This window comes from Microtus ochrogaster, unplaced genomic scaffold (assembly GCF_000317375.1).
Source record: "Microtus ochrogaster isolate Prairie Vole_2 unplaced genomic scaffold, MicOch1.0 UNK12, whole genome shotgun sequence".
Lineage (NCBI taxonomy): Eukaryota > Metazoa > Chordata > Mammalia > Rodentia > Cricetidae > Microtus > Microtus ochrogaster.
Genome location: NW_004949110.1, coordinates 7,048,697 through 7,063,197, shown reverse-complemented (window position 1 = coordinate 7,063,197; position 14,501 = coordinate 7,048,697). Strand labels below are relative to the sequence as shown.

The 14,501-nt window shown below is 36.1% G+C and overlaps 1 protein-coding gene across 1 annotated transcript in view; it reads left to right on the top strand.

Moving 5' to 3' along the window:
• The window catches only part of Slc25a36 (solute carrier family 25 member 36), a 31,119-nt gene extending 18,021 nt beyond the window's left edge, over positions 1 to 13,098 (top strand). Inside the window, exons 4-7 of the mRNA XM_005366677.3 lie at positions 615 to 715; positions 8,109 to 8,175; positions 10,750 to 11,039; positions 11,689 to 13,098. Coding sequence (XP_005366734.1) covers positions 615 to 715; positions 8,109 to 8,175; positions 10,750 to 11,039; positions 11,689 to 11,882 — 652 coding nt within the window. The 3' untranslated portion in view covers positions 11,883 to 13,098. The remainder of the gene's footprint in view (positions 1 to 614; positions 716 to 8,108; positions 8,176 to 10,749; positions 11,040 to 11,688) is intronic.
• The last annotated feature ends 1,403 nt before the right edge of the window (positions 13,099 to 14,501 follow it).

Genomic DNA, 14,501 nt, shown 5'->3' with positions numbered 1-14,501 from the left:
AAAAAGAATACTGTGGGGCAATGTCAGGCGGTGGTGGCGCACGACTTTAATCCTAGCAGGCGGATCTCTGTAAGTTCGAGGCCAGCCTGGGCTATAAAAGCTAGCTCCAGGACAGGTCCAAAGCTACAGAGAAACGCTGTCTTGGAAAAAAATAAAAATAAAAATAAAAATACTGTGGGCAAGAGGTATAAAAGGAATAAAGACTTGGGTAGGATCTCCAGCACCAAAAAGTAGAATGTGTAAACCTACTCTGTATGTGTTTGTAGGGTAAAATATACTACAGATTCTCAAAACTGTCCAGCATCAGATCAATTAGATCAACTCTACCTCTAAAGTTACGACCACCTAACTCAGGTTAAGTACACTAACTTAGAAATGCAAATAGCATAGCCTCACTGGTGCACAGGATGTGATTCGCGTTGTCAGTGTTGAGCACAGCTTAGGAGCTGTGAGAGTAGGTGCTGGGAACTGCACATTGGAGTTTAGCCTTTGTAAAGTATAAAACATGCTCAGTGGAAACAGGTAAACTGATGTTATAGTGAATATGACTGAGACTTTATTAAAATTCTCTATTCTAGAATTTTAAAGATTTATGCTTTATTAATTATTTTTAGAGCGATATACTTTGCTGCTTATTCAAACTGCAAGGAAAAGTTGAATGGTGTTTTTGATCCTGATTCTACTCAAGTACACATGATTTCAGCTGCAATGGCAGGTATGAATATTTAATAGTAAAACTTCTCAAACCTGGAAATGTTAATATTATATGATGACTTTATATCAAAATAAGATAGTGTGTTTTTAATAATTAAAATCTATAAAGATAATTTTGTTTGTTTGAATAAAACATTTGCTATACATAAAATCTGATATCAGTTACATCTCTAAAGAGTTTAAGTGGCAGACAGTAGATAGTATATTTATTTTGCAGTGTATTGCCTAATATTTAATGCATTCATGCTTTAAGAGTCCAGCCATAATCCCACTGGAATTAGAGCTGCCATTTGCTCTCTTCAGTTTCCGTTAGTGCCTTCCTGCTGCATGTTTTGGCTTCTGTCTGAAATGTGCCGCCAGTACTTGGTAAAGTATTCGTTGTGTCCTGTGCTAGGATGCTACAGTTTTTGTGATCTTTATTATGGCCCAGTTACTATAATTTGTTATGTTTGAGAAAATGTTTATCATTCCTCATAATCTAGACTATATACTGACCTTAACTTTAGACACTGGCGTATGTGTGCATGTTTGTGTAGAAATGTTTCCAGGAACTTCTGGATCAGCACAACCCTCACAGATCTTTCTAAGAGTAAGTGGTAGAGATTGGTTTGTCACTCTGGTTCTGGAGTCATTTGCTGCCATGCATGTTAAACAATGCCTTGAATTTAGTTCTTAATAGGAAATTCTTCCAATTTTCTGAGAATTATTTAATCCACCCATTTCCAAATTGTTCTATAACTTTGTAAGGAAAACTATAGTTGCTTTCATCAGCTGTTGATCAATAAATTGACTTCCCATTGTGCACTTAGTGATAAGTGCCTTAAACTGCTAATCATTTTCTCTTTAGAATAGTTTAATTTGAACCACATTTTAACCAATTTAGCCAAGTGTAACCTGAAATACTGATTTATGAAAAGACTGATAGCCTCTGCTATATAATAAACCTAGCATATAGCTTACAAATTGTTTTCAAGACTTTGTATATTTGCAGTTGATGACTAATTGACATTTTGAAGCTGGAAGGGACAGTGCTTAAAGATAGTGTATACTCTGATTTGGCAGTCTGGAGATCTTGATTCCTGGGAGTTTTGGGGACCTTATCCATGGAATAACTGGATTGATCTGGATAGACCGGGTTTTGAAAATTAGTTCTTAGTATAATAGTATTTGCCTAGTTACAGAATAGAATTTTTTAATTGTACTATTTATAGATGTTGGTTAAAGATGTTTTTCTCTCACAGATTTGACTGGGTATAGGTGAAAGTTGGGCCAATTAGTTATAAACCCAGCAACCATTACACTAGGTTAACAATCTCTTTCTAGATTGCCGACTTTTGTGTGTGGGGCCTATTTGTCTCTAACTCCAGAAAATTAAAAAGAAATGTTAATACTTTAAAAAAAAATTGAAATCAAGAAACTATATAAGCTGGGCAGTGATGGCGTACGCCTTTAATTCCAGCACTTGGGAGGCAGAGGCAGGTGGATCTCTGAGTTTGAGGCCGGCTGGTCTACAGAGTAAGTGAATTCCAGGATCGTCAGGAATACAGAGAAACCCTGTCTCAAGAAAAAAGAAAGAAAAAAATAAAAAGAGATTAGTCACTTTAAAGTTGACAGTGTTTATTATGGATTCAATATTACACATTTAGAAGTTCAGGGTATCTAAATTCTTACAGAAACATTTTATTATATTAGAATATCTCACCAAAATTTATTATTGTTTTTATATCACATTGCAAATTAATTCAGTAAAACGTATTAAAAATTCTTTTTTTAAATGTATAATATCTTCATTAGTACTGTTTCCCAACTTGAATTCCTTCAGTTTTGGCAAATTGATAAGCATGCGCATTCAGACTTTGCATTTACCGTGTAATTTGAAAGTAATTTTTCATTTGTTTGCAGTTATATTTCCTGAAAATTACGCCTTCAGCATTTCTTTGTACTATTTGTTAGCATTAACATCTAGCTTTGCAGGTTGTTATGCGTAGCTACATGGCTGGTGAAAGAGAATGGTCCAGTACAGATTGATTAAGGTAGCTTTTTGCCCCCTTTATTCTTGAAATAATCAACAGCAGATTGCTCTGGGTTTTCTTCAGGGTCATATTTTTGAACATCAAAGAATGATTTAAGAGATACAAAATATTTAAAGATAAGTTATGTGAAAAAGATTTTAACTGATTGTTAAAAAAAATGCTAACCTTGTCACCTTAGTAGCAAAACTGCATTAAAAGAGGCTGTTAGCCCCATTACCTGGAGATTTTACCACACCAGTCAGCATACACAGCCACAAGGTCTGTCTTTAGTTTCATTTTGCATGTTACCCAAATCGACTAACACATGTAATTTAAATATTAGACTTAGTCAGAACTGCAGTCATAGAGAGTCATTTTTGGCAGTGTTGTAAGTGGCCACAGATAAAATATATTGTTTGTTTTTGTTTACTGAAACATTTTCTAGTTACAAAGATATTTAATCCAAGTAATCCTGGTTGTTTTTACCTTTACCCCTTACACATGACTGTTGTTACACTGTTTACTGTAGCTATTGGGGTATCTGCTTTGTGTCTGTCTTGTTGAAATAATCTTGAGTAGCCTTTTGATATACCATGGCACCCGTTGGTATGCCTAAATGTATTGTTTCTTCTTTCTTTACAGTAATTCTTAATTTTTAAAAGTTTACCTGACAAGCACATATTTTTTATGTGTGACATAAGTATAAAGGAAATAAATTTCTGTTTCTGTTTTTATCTGTAACCATGTATTTGATGTGAAATTCCTAATGTGTCAATAATATAATCATTTTGTGTCATCAATATATCGAGTGAGTAATATATGCTTACAGAATCATAATTATTATTTGGATTTTTTTTGTTTGTTTTTAAGAGCACATTTTTTCAAGGTATCTTTTTTTTCTGTGATTTTTTTTTTAACTTCATTATTTAAATGTAACATTTTTTTACTCCTTAAATATAAAGTTTACCTTACAGTAGTCAGCCAGGTGCATGGTTGGACAGCTGCTTTGTATGCTTATTTGTGAACATTTTTCCTGTTTTCTGTTTTGTAGAACACAAGAATTAATACAAAATAATCCAAAATATTCCATAAGTATGGATGTGCAATATTACTGCTAGAGTCAAAAGGTGACAGGTACTTTTGTTAGCACTGTGATCTTCATTAGTTACACAAAGTTCCAGACTTTAATATTCTGTTGGGCCTCTTATTTCTGTTTGCTTGGTTGGTTTTAAAATCACTAGATAATCTGATTATTAAAGAACAGATAAAAGTGTCTGCAGCTCTTTTCATGGTAGATAACAGTGGTAGGAAATGGAACATAGCATCCCTTCTAAACTTTTATTAGAGTCTCCCTTGACAAGGTTAGCATTTTTTCTTTAAGAAAAAATTGATCATCTTTTTAGGTAAGTATTTGGACTCTGAATCTGCTGAAGATGGCGGGGTTGTCAGTACTCTGTGCACTTCTGTAATAAAGCACAAGGCCCTTTCTGATAGTCTTCTTACTTAAAATTTTTCAAAAAAAAAGATCTCACAGTAAATATTTCTTAAATCCTTCCAGTGGGATTCAGTTTGTACACATGTATCTGATGAGGTCACTGCTTGTTGTTATGATACAGAAAAGCCTGTGTCTATTTTAGGCATTTACTGTACATTTCTCCCGAGAAAAGAGTGAGATCGTGTCATCTCATGCTCCCCTCCGCAGGTCACTTCCTGTAGAAATATGGACTAACTTAACCTCGTGAGTACTGATCTGAGCATCTCTTGCAGCCTCTAGTATAAGAAACACACCCTGGGATTTTATAATAGCTATGGAATGAGTAGAAGGTGGGACATGGATTTGTGTGCATTATTGAGTATTTCGTAAAGATTTAACTCTGGTCCCTTTGTTATCCTTCTAGAAGGAAGCATTGGGTACTCTCCAGTTACCATGTAAACATGGGGTCTTCAGCTTGGCTGTAATATAGCCTTGGCCTCCAGAATGACAACACTATATTAATATATTGGAGAGGGCTGTAGTTGATAGTATGCTGTCTGTCCCACAACTGTTAAATAGTGATAGCTGTCTTGTCTTTACTTAGCTAACGTTTTAACTAACATTTAAAATTCTAATATAGTGCTTTTCACTCTAGTCTGTTGGTATTTGAATGACCTGATTACTGCTATTTTAAAAAGACTGGTGTCTCTACTTTCTAAGAAGTACAGGGTATAGTGAATGAAGTCTTAGATGGTTTAGTGTCGTTTTAATTTTAAAACAGTTTTGATACTTTTATCTTAGGTTGTATATGTTTTGCATTTTCAGATTTAATTGAAATAAGTACTAAAATGCAATACTGCAGATATCACTTAAACATTTTCAGCAAGTTTCTATGGGTGGGATTTGTTTATATTTTTAATTGGCTTATTATCAAGTGAAGTTTTATTTGGTGCATAACTTAAATTTATATATAAAGTTTTCTCATAAAACACGGACACTACTAACTAAATGTATTGGCACTTTGCCTTAGTTGATTCTGGAACAGTACAAAGTCTTAATTATAAGTGGACTTTGTTATACTCTTCAGCTGATTTTAATGTTTTATTTGGGTGTTCTGAATACATTAACCTTTTATCAAAATGTAGCAAAACTAAAATGCAAAATAAAAAGTGATAGGCAATTTTTAAACTATATCGCCACGCCCAATATCTGCCTGCTTGTTGTAAATGTAGGAAGAAGACATGTTTAGTGGGGATAACCACAAACTGCCTTACCACATAAATTTCGTCTTATTCCATTTGTTTCATTTCTTGTGTTAATAGGTTATACTTATCCAGATTTAATTAGTCTAAAAATGTCTATTTGCTACTTGAACTATTTTTTTGGTTAAGAGAAAGTAATACTGTGAAACTCAAAAATCAGCATTTTAAAATATATATATGTATATATTTAAAAATATTTATATGTACATATATATATGTACAAAATTTTAAAGAACCAACAGCTAAAACCCTAAAGCTAATGCCTGGCTTCTTTATCCAAGCCAGCAGTAGTTTGCTGATTGGCTGGTTGTCTGTACTGAGCACAGGCACCAAATCCTCCAAGAGTTAAGTCAGAACAGCCACAGCAAGCATAGCTTCAGCAATACCAACTTCAAGATAGCGTTCTCTCACTTACCTAAATCTTAGTCGTGGCCTGGTGCATACTGTGTCTGGAAGTAAATTTTAGTTGAGTGAGAAATACCTGCTGTTTGCTTTCTGACATTGTTTATTTACAGAGTAGTTTTTAAGTTACCATTTGAGTCTTCAATTTTTATATGTATTGTTCAGATCTTAAAGTGAGGGATTTTGTGACTTGGAAAGAGATTTAGGACAGAAACTTTAACTAAAAGTTTTATTTTAAATTTAAAATTGGTGGTAATCTTTTTTTTTAAAGTTAAATGAAAATTTTTAATTGAATAGTTTTATTTTTAGTTTAAAGAAGGATTTCTACTATATTCCTCTTAAATTAAGTTTTTAAAGAAGGCAAGTTTTTTCTAGAAATAATTAAAATTATTGTGAATAATGAATAATTGTAGATTTATACCGCTCCCTATCTTTTTACTTAAAAACTCTTAATCTTGCTGCATAGACATGTAACTACTAAAAATACTTACGAGATACAATCTTGTTTAAGAATCGTGGTCAGGGCTCCGACTTTGTAGTTAGATCACTTGCCTACCAGTGGTGAGGCCTTGATTTCAGTCTCCAGCAAGGAGTTACGTGGTGTTTTGACCTGTATTCATGCTTTATCATACATAATTTTAAAATGTTGAGTTTAACTTTCTCATTTACAAAAATAGGGCTCAAAGGAAGAAAATAACAGTGTAAGTTCATTCTGAGACTAAAGATGTAAGACAAACATTTAAACTAGTCAGATGGTCACATTTATTCTTTCACCAAGAATGTACTCATGAGAAGAACCCCTTATTAAAAAAGATGTTCCTTAGCAATCTGTTCCACATTTATTATGTTATTACCAGCTAATGCTGCCATAGTTACTGGTCTCTTTTTCTCTTTATGTATGTAATATTAAAAGCACTTAAGAAAAGCAGAAACTATGTACTAGTCACAAAATTATGAAAGTTATAAGCCAAGACTTCATATATCTTGCTAAATAGGTTTAATTGGGGACCACCACCCCCCCTTTGTGTGTCATGTGGCTACTTCAACAGTGTTAAAACATGGCATAAAACAAATAAAATTTGAGTGAGTTAATTATCTGGTATTGCAGAAAGGGAAAGAGCAATTCATTATGAAACCTAGTTTGGCTTTGTAAACAATTCGGTAAAATTATTTCCCTTACGTAGCAGCTCTAAAAGCCAAGGAAAGTTTGATTGAGTCTAACTGTTCTTAAAGTAGTATTAAACACATCACAATATTTTTGTTCATATTTAAATGCGATGAATATAGTATATCTTTTTAAAAACAATCTGCTTGACTTGATAGTATTTGGTAGAAGGTATTAAATAGCTAAGTTTCTTATTTCTCTTCGTGAGTTTTCAGTGAATTTAAAGGCCAGTTGAGTAAATGTAATTCTCTGAAGTTTGTATTACTGATCTTAAATGTGAAAGCAAAAGGAATACCCTGTTTTGTATAGGTGAAACATCTTTATAAATTCCTGTCATTAAGACTGCATTTTCTGTGTTGTTCTTCTAAACGTAGGAAGACACCAAGTAAAAGATAGTGCATGGTCCAGAAAACTCACTGCCCAGAGATCCTAATTTACTGTCTGAGCCTGAGCCACCGTGGGGACTGCTCTCTACAGTAGTTACTGGATGACACTTGAATGTTAGTGAGAGAGAGTGCCTTCTACCCCACTGACTTTCTTCATTATCTATACCAGTAACTTTAGAGTTTTATTTAATTGGATGACAAGTAGATCCCACCTATTAACCCTAACAGAAACCTTACCTCTGTGCTAATACTTCCTTTAAAAACCAAAAACAAAAAAAACGAACTAAAAAACGGGGCCCAACAAATCTTTCCTATATTAGTGAGTGGTGCCATTTGTGTAGACGTCCGTGTGAGTGGAGTGTGCAGGTGATGTGACTGCCCTAGGCAGCTGTTGCAGAATGCAGAGTTGCTGTTTGTGAGCTCGGCTCACAGAGTAGAGAGCACCCTGTTGCACGTGAGTTAGAGCGACACTTAAGGGGAGATAAGATTCTTCTAGAAAGGCCAGAATGGAGATTACGTTATGTTCATCCAGTTACGTGGATGAACAGGTGTTCAAAGTGTAAAGCTTTACTTCAGTTAATAGTTTAAACCTTTGTAGCCATTGTCGTTACTGTAGATTCATACAGTGTAAAGATCCTTAGTGTGAATAGTGGTTCCTGTCTACTGACATTCATTTTAAATATATTTGTTTAGGTTTTACTGCAATCACTGCAACAAACCCCATTTGGCTTATAAAGACCCGGTTACAGCTTGATGCAAGGTATGTGCTTGGTTTGGTTTGGTTTGGTTTGGTTTGGTTTGGTTTGGTTTGGTTTGGTTTGGTTTGGTTTGGTTTGGTTTGGTTTGGGGATAGGGTCTTCGTGTAGCCCAGGAGGAACAGAGGCTGCCTGCCCTTTTCTGGCCTCAGACTCCCAAGTGTTGTGCTTACAGGTGAGTCACCACACCCAGCTTAAGGCATATTTATTCTTGAAAGTAAAATAAGCTAACATGGATTTAAGTGTTTTTTATATAAATTTGTATCAGTAATGCCTCAGGGCCAGGTTGCCTTACCTCATTTTATCCTGTTTATACTCAAACATGGAATGGCATTATGACATCTCCATACACGCCCATGATGCATTTCTGTCATTCACCCCCGTTACTCTCTCCTGCCCCATTCTCTGTGATCCTGTTCTTCTAACTAGCTCCAGTTCTGCTTTTGTCTGTTTTGAGTATGCAGCTGTGAATTTATTTAGGGTTATTTATAGAAGCCATGGGTAGCAGTTTATTTACAATGAGGTAGGCTCCTTAAGATAGCTATACCACTGAAGAAATTCTCCCCTCATCAACCTTTAACTACATCCAGATCTTCAGGAAAAAGTGGCATCCCATGAACCCCTTCCCCTCCCCCGACAGTCTTGACCAGCCCAGTTTTGTGGAGATCCTATACAGGTCATCCCAGCGGCCACACTGCAGTCACACCATGACTGGGAATCAGTGTTCCACACCTATTTTTATTCCTCTGGCTCTTACTTCCTTCCAGCCCTTCTTCCAGTAGTGTTTGCTGGTCCTCAGAGGGGCTGTGTCCCATCATAGCTGAGCATTCACCAGTTGTTTGTTCTTGGCGCACTGACCAGTCTGCAGTCATGGCTCACCACTACAGAAGGAAGCTGGCATCAGCATTCTTCTGTGGACATGAGCAATATGACAGGGGTTTTCTGTTCATTGAGGAAAACACAAGTAGCTTGCCCACTTAGCCATAGGGTTTTGACAGTTTTCAGAACCAAATATGAATCTTTGCTATGGAGCAAGCCTCACGTTCAGTCAGAAAGCAGATTGAGTATCCCCTGAAAGAGACTTGCCAGTATTGCACCAGGAGGTTCATCTTGCCTAGCCAGTCAATATTGTTGCACACAGGGTCCACAGCTGAGTAAAATCTAGTTGAAATCTTTCCAGCATCCTGAATAGCACTTTCTGGTGCTGTGAGGGCTACTGCTGAGTATTTATTGTTGCTTCTGTTTCATTTTGAAATGTGGATCTCCCCTCGGATGCAAAAAAGTTACATTAGTTGATAATGAGACAGTAAATAAGAAAACTGCCTGTATGTTAAAGAGTTTCATGTGCTTTTTGTTGGGAAACTATAGGTTAACCAAGCCAGAAAGTTCTACCCACCTGTATGAATTGCTTGTAAGGGCTTCCCAATAGCTAAACAAGTTACATGGTAGCTAGTCTAAAGTGAAGCCCATTGCTCAAATCCAGTGACCTATGTGTAAAAACCCTGAGCTAGGAGGTAGTATTCCTATGATGGATTAATAGTGTTTTTACAAGTGAATCTGTACCTTTAAGTGGTACTAAAGATTATCTTGGGAAAGATACTGAGTAAGCACCTTGTAACTCTAGAGACAGAATCATTGTTTACCAAGCTACTCACAAGGACACCACATAGGCATTACATTTGTCTGGTACGTTTTCAGGTGGACCTGGGTGAAATGGAAGAAAGTCATAACCCTTGCTTTATGATACAGTGTTCCTCAGTTGTTTTTTTTTTATGCTGTATAAATAGGCTGGCCTCGTATTCACAAAGGTCCAGCAGCCTCTGTCTCCCAGAGTATTGGAATTAAAGGTGTGCACCATCATACCTGGCCCTCATTGTTTTTGTGTTACTAAATGCAAAGAAAATTAAGCATAATTAGAACGGGAATGATGACAGTGTAGGGTTTGGATTTTTGATGCTATGAGTCTTCCTTGAGTCAATACTTGAGCATAGAGTTCTCCCACATTGAGGAGCACAGGAAACTGAAGAGTTACAGTGTGCTGTGTGTTTGGTAAGATAATTACATGATATCCATCTTAATAGAACAAATTTAGGAGAAAAGAAATGAGAAATCTAAAAAATGTATACTTAGATTTTTTTTTTTTTTAATTTTTTTTTTTTTTGCTTTTCGAAACAGGGTTTCTCTGTGGCTTTGGGGCTCTTGTAGACCAGGCTTGCCTCGAGCTCACATATATTTTGAAATTCTTTTATCTTTTTTTTAAATAGTTATTTATTTATTTATTATGTATACAATATTCTGTCTATATGCCTGAATGCCTGAAGGCCGGAAGAGGGCACCAGACCTCTTTACAGATGGTTGTGAGCCACCATGTGGTTGCTGGGAATTGAACTCAGGACCTTTGGAAGATCAGGCAATGCTCTTAACCACTGAGCTATCTCTCCAGCCCTATTTTGAAATTCTTAATGAGTTGACAAAGACCATTATTTAGTAGAGTGTCATATTAAAATATATATATATTATTAACTGATAAAAAAACTTCCAATAATTAATGTCAGTTGTTTTCTCTCTTTTCCTCTCAGGAATCGCGGGGAAAAGCGAATGGGTGCATTTGAGTGTGTTCGTAAAGTACATCAAACAGATGGACTGAGAGGATTTTATAGAGGCATGTCTGCCTCCTATGCCGGTATATCAGAGACAGTTATCCATTTTGTTATTTATGAAAGTATAAAGCAAAAACTACTGGAGTGTAAGACTGCTTCCATGATGGAGAGTGATGAAGAGTCTGTGAAAGAAGCATCGGATTTTGTGAGAATGATGCTAGCTGCTGCCACCTCAAAAACCTGTGCCACAACCATAGCGTATCCACACGGTAAGACAGTGCCTGAGTTTCTCTGTGTGGTCCTGGTTGTCCTGGAACTTGCTCTGTAGACCAGACTGGCCTTGAACTCACAGAGATCCACCTGCCTCTACCTCCCAAGTGCTGGGATTAAAGATGTGTGCCACCACCACCTGACTCAAAATGTTGTTCTTAATAATGTTAGGTATGCCATCATTTTCAAATTCTAAACAAGAAGAAATGTAAAAATTCAGTAATTGCCCAAGGGTACATCAGAAATGGATCTCAAATTTAAAGCCTTTAAACTGCAAGGGCCCAAGCAATTTTGTTATGTTATTTTGTGTTGGCACATTAAGCATGCCTGCCAAAAAAATTTCCTATATTCATAGCTTAATTCCTATATTCATTTCTAATTCTTATATCCATATATCTGTGGGTATTATTTATTTATCATGCTGCATATACACCCTTTTATCTGTTTCTGCAACAGATATGTTAACTAGTGTATATGATCTGGGCTGTATTAGTTTGCTGTTCTGTAGTCTGACTGGTTCAGTAAGCTATGCATTGAACCACTATCCTGCATTTATAGAGTAATAGCAGGTGTATGTTCTGTATGATGAGAGTGGAAAGATAAGAGTAATGTTTCAGTAAATTGATTTTTCTTTTTTTCCGTAAACAGAAGTTGTAAGAACACGACTACGAGAAGAAGGAACAAAATACAGATCTTTTTTTCAGACACTGTCTTTGATTGTTCAAGAAGAAGGTTACGGGTCTCTTTACCGTGGCCTAACAACTCATCTGGTGAGACAAATTCCAAACACAGCCATTATGATGGCCACCTATGAATTGGTGGTCTATCTACTTAATGGATAGCAGCGTGGGCTGTCATGCGACAGAGCAGGAAGACCAAAAGTCACAGTGGACCATGGAATCTTGAAGCCAGCATGGTGGACAGAAGACAGTAGTCTGGAAGCATATAACTACTATGGCTGAGTGGAAGTTTGGCTGTAGGAAGTAAAGTACCACACTACATTAGTCGTTCAGTGAACAGGCCCTGGGCCACCTCTAAAAGAATGCTTCGAAAAGCATTCGTTTCTTAAAATTGCCATTTTCTCTACCATTGTTCACAACTATGGGTTTTTTTTAATTGATTTATGACATTCAGAATATGGTGTTAATTGTGTTCTTTCAGTCTTCTAAACAGTCATCTCTAAGTAATTATCCAGATAGTGGTGACAATTGCAAATGTCTAACGACATCTAATACTGTAAAATAATCATAGACAGATCCTTAAGATGATTTTCCTGAGAGGGCCCTGCCTGGTACAGTGTTCTAAAATCATTTGGTGTCAGTAGTCACTGTATTTGACAACCAGTGAAATGGTATCTAAATACCTTACTTTCAGCATTAGAATGTTTTGGTTACAACTAATATATTTATTACAATGTGGACCTTTATCATATCAGGTGTGCATGGTTAATGTGGGGGCTATAAAATAAGCTAGTGGATGCCAACTCAGTGACTTTATGACAAGTGCTTCATCACATCTTCTCCAATTACATATGCATGGATAGAGCCATATGTGATTATCACATTCTCATACCCACGTGTTATTTACAAAAGTAGAGAAGTTAATGACTTTTGAGTCTGTTCTTCTTACTTTTACAGTAAGAATTTTAACCTCTAAATTATTTCCACATCTGTATAGATTATTCTTGGTTGATAGAGAAAATGGTAATTTTTCACTTTTGCCCTTGAAGTGATGCTAATGTTTAGGACAAGATAAATATTACAAAAAGAGGTCTTCAGCTATGTGACAGCAACCGTAGTCGACCAGGAGTTTGTCCGTCAGTGTGCTGCACTGGACAGATGTTATCTGTCCTAGTTTCCTGAATGTTCTATCATAAAGTCAGGCGAATTTCAGTTCAATGTGTTAACAAGATAATAGTTTTTAAATTTTGCTATTGAGTCAGTGACACCTTTTAACAATTTAAATGTATTATATAAGGCCATTATAAAGGTGTTTGCTGTAGTACTATAGATTTTCCAATGGATGTTGCTATACTAGTATATAAATAAAACTTCTAAATTAAACTCCACTGTGGTACTCGTCGGTGTACCCTAACCTTACATTTTGTGCAATGGCTTTCTCTTCAGAATGACTATGTGAATGCACTTTGTGGCCTTTTAAGGGGATAAGAATTCGTGTTAATTTTTTAAAATATTGTTAGGTATTAGGCAGAAGCAGTGTTCATAATATTTTTTTGGATTTTTAGACATGTTTTGGAGATATTTTGGAGATCTTCCAGTGTTCTAAGTATGGCGTGTAATGCCACACTATGGAAAAAGCCGCGTGCCATTGAAAGCTTTCGCTGCTGTCACCAATGAAGTTTAACGCCCTCCTAAATTTCTCACCTTGACTTCCTTGTAACCAATAACTGGATGTTCTTGAGGTGCTCATTTGGAATTAAAAATATTCCAGTCTATTTGGAGACCAAAGGCGAGTTCAGATTGTTACCTTTGGAATTCTTGCAGCTTTGACATTTGTTACATGGAACATACCAAAAATAAACCCTCACCTGGGGTTTAACTTAAATCTGTAGAGAAGGTCTCATGCTATGGTGTTTGCCTCTTCAGGTGCCATTGATACTGCCTGATACAGTGCCATTTACTCTGTGAAGATCCAGAACTCTTAGTTGTGTTGAATGTAGGACATGTTCTCCTGTGTTACACAGATCTCGAATGATGAAGAATGACAAGAAAACCAGCAGCTAAGGAACAGCCTGTGTAGTTATAGCAGATCCATAATAAGTGTCCTTCAAGGATGAACATGTGTTCTGTGTTTTGTAAGAAAAACTTTCCATTAGCCTCTAGTGAGCTGTACTCGGTGTTTAAAGAGTTGTGGTGTGTGTTCTGCAAGAAAGTCTTAGTATTTACTTTGAAAGCAGTCATTGGAAAGGAGCAATGAGGCCTGTTTTGTTTTTGCCCTGAGTAATGTCTGCCATAGTTTACTTTATGACAGAGATAATTTAAAAACATATATGTGTATTATATATAGTTTGTCTCTTTAAAGATTTAAAGATTTTCTTAAGTTCATTGCAATGTTAAAAAGCTGTGCATAATCAGAGCATTGGGTTTTTAAAAATTGTTTTCAGTCAGATAATCTTGTTAAAAATGTCTTAGAGAGCTAGAGTGGACCTTGTCGTATACTTTTGTTGTGGTCCTCTCAGAAAATTGAACTTATTCAGACAAGCTAGAGCAGTAGCCACTGGAAGCAAACCCTCGCCCATTAGGGACTCTGCTGCTGTGGCTCAAAGGCTTGAAATTTGGGTATTCCAGTTGGTGAACCGCGGAGCTCTAGAGGGATACCATATAGTGCTTTAAATTTCCAGGGAATGCTCTACTACCAAACTATGCTTTTTGTTTTATGATAGGGTCTCTTATTATCCAAGATAGCCTTGAACTCCGAATTCTTCTGCCTCTGCCTACTAA